We start from the raw sequence: 6,582 nt of genomic DNA, 5'->3' as shown, positions 1-6,582 counted from the left end.
GCACCTAAGTTAAATATATGAGTGTCACAGCAAAGGGTCTGAATACTTATGACCATGTGATATTTCAGTTTTTCTTTTTTAATGAATCTGCAAAAATGTCAAAAATTCTGTGTTTTTCTGTCAATATGGGGTGCTGTGTGTACATTAATTAGGAAAAAAAATGAACTTAAATGATTTTAGCATATGGCTGCAATATAACAAAGAGTGAAAAATTTAAGGGGGTCTGAATACTTTCCGTACCCACTGTATTTGCTAATGCAGATTATACTGTCAATCATAGAAGGCCAAGCATTTCATATAATGTTGATAAATGTTGATAATTTAAAGCCAAAACAATAAGGCCTTATACCCACTCACACTCTTCTTGCAGTTTAGTCATCTCAATCTGCATCTGTGCAACTTCCTGTTGTTCTGAATCCCTGCACTTTGACACGTCCTCACACACAGCATTTCTATTGCACAGGTCAAGCCATTATAAAGGTCAAGCAGATTAAACAATCTTTTAAACAGTTTTGTAAATGCATAACATAGCACTATATTATTTTATCAAGAATTTCTTTCTACAAGATGCTGTGTCAAGCCACATAACTACTCTTTGCTTGGGTGAGGAGAGGGTTCAGGGATGCTTTGTTTTAAGAAAAGGTTAAGAGTTTACATAATGTGGGGCTCTGAAGATTTATGATGGAATGGCCTGACACCTTCCTCTCTGGGAACAAATAATAGATAAACTGAGCTCCCATACCAATGCCCCTATACGTTGGTACATGTAATTGTATATTATCAACTGATTCATAGTTTTATGCTTATGGAATTTTTGGAAAAATTCTGTTTCTATCACCTTAATATATGAGTTTAAAGCGAACCAATGTTTGTGTATATTGATCAAATTATTTATTTGATTGAGTTGTGTAAAACACATGAATGAAGCATAAAACAGGTGTTAAAACTTGAACTCTGCATGCAGTAACTATGGCCCCTGCGTAAACTAAAACAAATAATTGTGATCAGGTGGGAAAACATTTGGCCCCAAAGTAGTAATAAAAATGTTAGAAGTATGTTAAAATATTTGGCAGGTTTGAAGTAGCAGCACATTTCAACTTAAGTTACAATAAGATGTTGTGTACATTAGGTGCTTCAGAGGATGAATATAGTTCTCTACATTAATGAAAAGCTTTGCAGTTAATTTGTCAACAAAATTAAAGCAAAGTCCTGCTTCCAGTTTTTGTCCTTCACTGATATTTTGCAAGCTTTAGTACTAAAAAAAAATTAAAAGGAAATGTACAAAAACCAGACAGAAAGGTAGCAACAACATTCACATAATACAGGCAGGTTTTACTCCTTCAATTATACTTTAATTACATATTTAAAAAAAAAAACACAGCTAGCTGTACATTTTTAAAACAATTTACAATTATGTTCAAACAACTGTACACACTTATAATTACATGTTTGAGTTTCATATCATTTCACAGAGACCTGCAAAAAAACTACTCAGTATTCTGTCATCAGTTTAATACATTTATTCAAATCTGAAAGACCTTGAAATAATTTAACTGTAATATATATATATATAGATATCAAAAATGTGTATGGTGGGTTTTTCTGTTCAGACTTGTGCGTGATCATCCGTTCATACTTCTATAGTATAAACTTATGTTCACACTCTTCAAACGCCGCTGCCCTTTGTAAATATCAGAGCAGGGGAGCAGGAGCTCTGGACTTTCCATCCATATCACCTATAAATGTAAACCTAAATGTAAAGATGTTTGCTTACACCTAATACATAAACTTATGTTCACACACTTCAAACGCCGCTGCCCTCTGTAAATATCAGAGCAGGGGAGCAGGAGAGCAGGAGAGCAGGAGCTCTGGACTTTCCATCCATATCACCTATAAATGTAAAACTTTGATAGGTGATAGGTCATCTCTAACAAACCCAGAGGCTGGAGGAGTTTGGGTCTGAATGTCAGGTAAGCATGCATAAGAACTTGCTTGTTAATTCAGTCTTAGTGTTCCTCAGATCATTTAGTTCTCTATTAACCCAACAAGCTAATACAGAAAGACATTCACATGTGAAGACTGTGCTACTGGAATCTAAAAGGTAAACCTGTTTACAACATGTAAGAATGGGTCAGAGTTAAAGAATCAGCGTAAACTTTATCTCTTGTAGAACACGTGTGTCCATACTATATACAGCATACTAACCTCAGCAACAGCTGTATTCTAACATTAATTTAGCTTGCTATTAGCATATTAGAAGAGCTGGATCTCCGCGATTGACAACATTGTGTTAAAAACCAAACATGGAGAGGAGGAGCTGTTGACAGACGGCCCGTTATCACGCGTTTGTGTATGAGAGAAAATTAAGAGAGGGGCACAGAGGGACTGAGCGAATATATGTGCTATGCATGGAACTGTATTGAAATAAGATTTAACCTGTTTTAAATCCATATGCGGCGGTCAATCTTGATATCGTGGCAGCTCACTGTAAATAAGTATGGGCAATGCTGTGTATGGGCAACGCTGCATAAAGTCATCTAACTGTGCGACCTGTGGTTTTGTAACTGATAACAATGCCCAGACTTTCTCTTTAACCACCTGGCACAGAAACAAAACTCAGCTGAAATGTACTAAACAAGTGATGTTTCTTCAACCCTGGATTCAGTTTAGGAGGCCCCGGGGAAGACCCAGGACACGCTGGAGGGACTATGTCTCTCGGCTGGCCTGGGAACACCGCGGCATTCCCCCGGAGGAGCTGGAGGAAGTGTCTGGAGAGAGGGAAGTCTGGGCATCTTTGCTTAGACTGCTGCCCCCGCGACCCGGTTCCGGATAAGCGGAGGAAAATGGATGGATTGATGGATTCAGTTTATGGTCTATATTTTTGTGGTTCTTTATATACAAATTAGTAAAAAAAAGATTACTTCTGGACAGCACGGTGACTAAGCGGTAGAAAATGAATAAATGAATGAAGATTACTTGTATTTTCTGGTCACCCTCATCCTACGATCTAGCTACCTTCACTCCAAAAATACAGCAGGACCAGTGAGACCCAAAAGCTTCTTACAATTAAAATGGTAGATGAGGCAATATGGTGTGAATATATACAAATTAACATAATCTGTTAAATAACTGGCTGATGAAGTCAAATAGCTCTTTAAACAAACACTGCCAAAGAAAGAGACTGGTTGACAAAACAAAAGATTGGTTGTCTATGCACAGCAGTGGCCGCAGCTAAAACATCTCCCAACAAGGCTGTGCATTTTGATAAGGACAAGTTAACAAACCTGTGTTCATATGGAAAATTTCTGCATTGTTGTGGTGTCCGAGTGTGCGCTCAGTATTGCTGTCAGTGACCATTTATAACAGTATGTGACACAACTGCTGTGGTGGTGGGCAGGGTTGGTGCACTGGTGAAGAAGTTATCATTTCTCAGTTTGAGATTGTCTGGGAGCTCCAGCTTGACCTTGGCCTCCTCAATGTCTTTGTTAATGGCAGCAATGAGGTCTTCTGTTAGGACAGGGGTAAAGACATACAGAAAACAAGTGAGTGAGGTGGGAGAGAGTGTGTGAGACAGGTCTCACACACAAATGAACAGTCTCAGCCCCACCCTGTTTAACATTTATATTGATGAGCTGGCAAAAATCACTGGAACAATCAGTTATCCCTGGTCTCACTCTTTCTGACACACAAATTAATACTATTTGTGGATGATCTTATTTTGCTAGCCCCATCTGAAGAGGCATTATAACAACAAATGGATCTTCTGCAAAATTCTATCAGACCTGAGCCCTGAACAGTTAATTTGGTTTTCCAAAAACAAACCAGGTGGCAGGAAAACCAAAAGAGGTTTTCACTGGGTTCCACTGATATAGAACACACACACACAACTACACTTATCTGGAACTAAAAATGAACTCCACAGGAAATTTCAATCTGGCTGTCAATGAACTCTGAGACAAGGGGAGAAGGGCTTTCTATGCCATAAAACAATCTTACCTATTAGAATCTGGCTCAAAATATTCAAATCAATTATCAAACCAATTTTACTATAGCGTACTGTAGTAGTGAGTCTTAAAACCCGCAACTGAGTCAGCATTTCTGCACTTCCAGTTCCCTGCACTGGAGTCTGGGGTTGGTTAAAAATAAGAGATAAGAAAAAAGAAACAAGTCCTGTCTTTAACACAAGTCCAATACATTTTAATGTTATGTTCCTTGACATAAAATGAATTAGAAAATACCAAACGTGTGATTTTTAATGCTTTTACGTGTTTTTAAAAAGGCGGTTGCTATCAAGTGGCTAAATGAGACTACAGAGCCTGTCTGGGATATTACACGCTAAATCAGGTCATACTAAGAAGAAAGGATTTTGGTGAAAAGGTAAGAGCACCAAATAAAATTACAAGTCGTAAGCCGTGGTGGTGAAGCTGAAGTCAAATTCAAAAAGGAGCAGTCACATTCTATCTGTCAGTCACCTTCGGCTGTTCCCGTTAGGGCTCGTCACACTGAAGATTTACATGTTGAAATTTGACACGCGTTTTACGCCGGATGCCTTTCCTGACGCAACCCTGAATTGAACCCGGGCTGCAGCGGTGAGAGTACTGAATCCTAGCCACTAGTGCATCAGGGACCAGCAATCAAATTCTATACAGACCAAAAAACAGGTCAGCCCGACTCCTACCAATACAGAGCCCCTCACTGCCAAGGAGAACAGAGGCATCCCCTCATCCTTCTGGTCCTGGGTCTCACCTCTAACAGTACCATGCCCCACGACAGGCCTCACACCGTTGGGACCAACCAAATTACAACTAAACAAAAAGAAAATTACATCAACTTTTAGACAGCTAACAAAAAAAACCCTCGAAATAAACCATTGCTATTTGGCTCTAAGCAGACAGCACATGGTGACAGACTATCTGACCACCGTGACTGACCAGAAACTGAGGAAGACATCGATAAAGTAAAGACTCAGTGATCATAGCCTGACCACTGAGACCCGCCGCTACAGCAGACCTGGAGGCCTAAAGAAGACGGACTATGTCAGCTCTGTCCACAAAGATTGATGGAGACAGAGCGACATTTTTTTTACGACTGTAACACTGATGAACATATAAGAACAAAGTTCTTCACACAAATTATATCTAAAATTCCAGAGTCTGAGTCACTCCCTGACCAAATCAAATTACAACATCCACTGGGAGAAAACAGTTTCAATGGCATATTAGCTGCAAAATATGTCTATACATGTCAAAACCTAAGGGGCAACCAGCACAACATGTTATATCTGTAGTTCATCTCCTCAGAGTTCGCTGTGTCATACACCTTATTACTAACCCAAATAAAGAGATTTCTCTGCCACTGTCTTGTTTTTCTATATTATTGTTGATTAAAACTGTAGTTTATTACTATTTTTCTATAGTTTTGTTTTTCATTAATATCTTACTTAGAAAATCTTACTTATCTGATGATACAAATAATTTCTTTTTTAAATCAACTGTGATGCTTGCAAATGTGTTTATATATTTGTAATAGTAATGCTTTGGTAATACTGTATATGTAAATGGTCATGCCAATAGAGCTTCCTGAAATGAGAGAGCGAGAGAGCGAGAGAGAGAGAGAGAGAGAGAGAGAGAGAGAGAGAGAGGTGTCATACCAAGTGTGTCGTAGGTTCTCTCTGGACGGATGTATCCCACCATGACAACACTGAGAATCTCCCCGTAAAAGTCCTCTTTGAATTTGTGAATCACGTGGGTCTCCTAGAACCAAAAAAAACCCAACAACAACCCTTTACGCTTATTTTCAAAGAGAACATGAACATCTACTACACTGATCTTATTGTGTTATCAAAGCAGAAGGAGTTTCAAAATACATAATGAAAAATGTCTGTGTCTGGAGTGTGTGTTTAATACAGACTTCTATTTAACAGTTTAAAAAGATGACCATGCTGAAAACAGTATTAAAAAGATGAGGAGTTTAAGGACTAAGACCTTTATGCCAAACATGTGTTTGGTAACTGTACTCACAACAAGTGTGCTACACTGCTGACTGCAGTCATTACTTTCTTAAATCATTTTTAATTTTCTAACATTTTCTAATGGACACCACATTTTGGTAAGAAACCATGTGGACCACACTTATATAGTGCTTTTCTACCTTACTGGACAAAGCACTTTACAATTGCTGACACAATCACTCACACACACGCACGCACACACATGGAGGCGGAGCTGCCATGCAAAGCGCTGGCCTGGCCACTGGGAACAACCTGGTGTTTTGCACAAGGCCACTTTGATATGTGGACTGGTTTTCAATGTGCACACTTTTTTCTAAGAAAAACACTAAACAGTTTGCAGTGAACATCCCTTTTCTTCTACACACCATGGACTTCTTGGTATTTTTGTAGTAAGGGTTCCAGCCAATGCTCATCACCATTTTGTAGATGTCACCATTGCCCACACATGCCCAACCATAGTAGATCCCTGTGCTGATATCTGCTGGAAGGTTGTCCACCACTGAGTCTGGAAAGTTGGCTGGAGATGAAGGAGGAGGAGAAAGGAGAAACAGAGGAAGAAGAAGAAGAAGCAA

The 6,582-nt window shown here is 39.0% G+C and overlaps 1 protein-coding gene across 1 annotated transcript in view; it reads right to left on the bottom strand.

Annotated features, from left to right (window-relative positions):
- Positions 1-2,784: 2,784 nt before the first annotated feature.
- Positions 2,785-6,582, bottom strand: part of rfk (riboflavin kinase) — a 6,286-nt gene continuing 2,488 nt past the window's right edge. The window contains exons 3-5 of the mRNA XM_020602511.1: positions 6,376-6,527; positions 5,651-5,753; positions 2,785-3,507 (exon numbers count right to left, since the gene is read on the bottom strand). Coding sequence (XP_020458167.1) covers positions 3,347-3,507; positions 5,651-5,753; positions 6,376-6,527 — 416 coding nt within the window. The 3' untranslated portion in view covers positions 2,785-3,346. The remainder of the gene's footprint in view (positions 3,508-5,650; positions 5,754-6,375; positions 6,528-6,582) is intronic.

This window comes from Monopterus albus, unplaced genomic scaffold (assembly GCF_001952655.1).
Source record: "Monopterus albus unplaced genomic scaffold, M_albus_1.0 scaffold56.1, whole genome shotgun sequence".
NCBI classification, from domain to species: Eukaryota; Metazoa; Chordata; class Actinopteri; order Synbranchiformes; family Synbranchidae; genus Monopterus; species Monopterus albus.
This window is presented reverse-complemented; position numbering and strand designations above follow the sequence as displayed.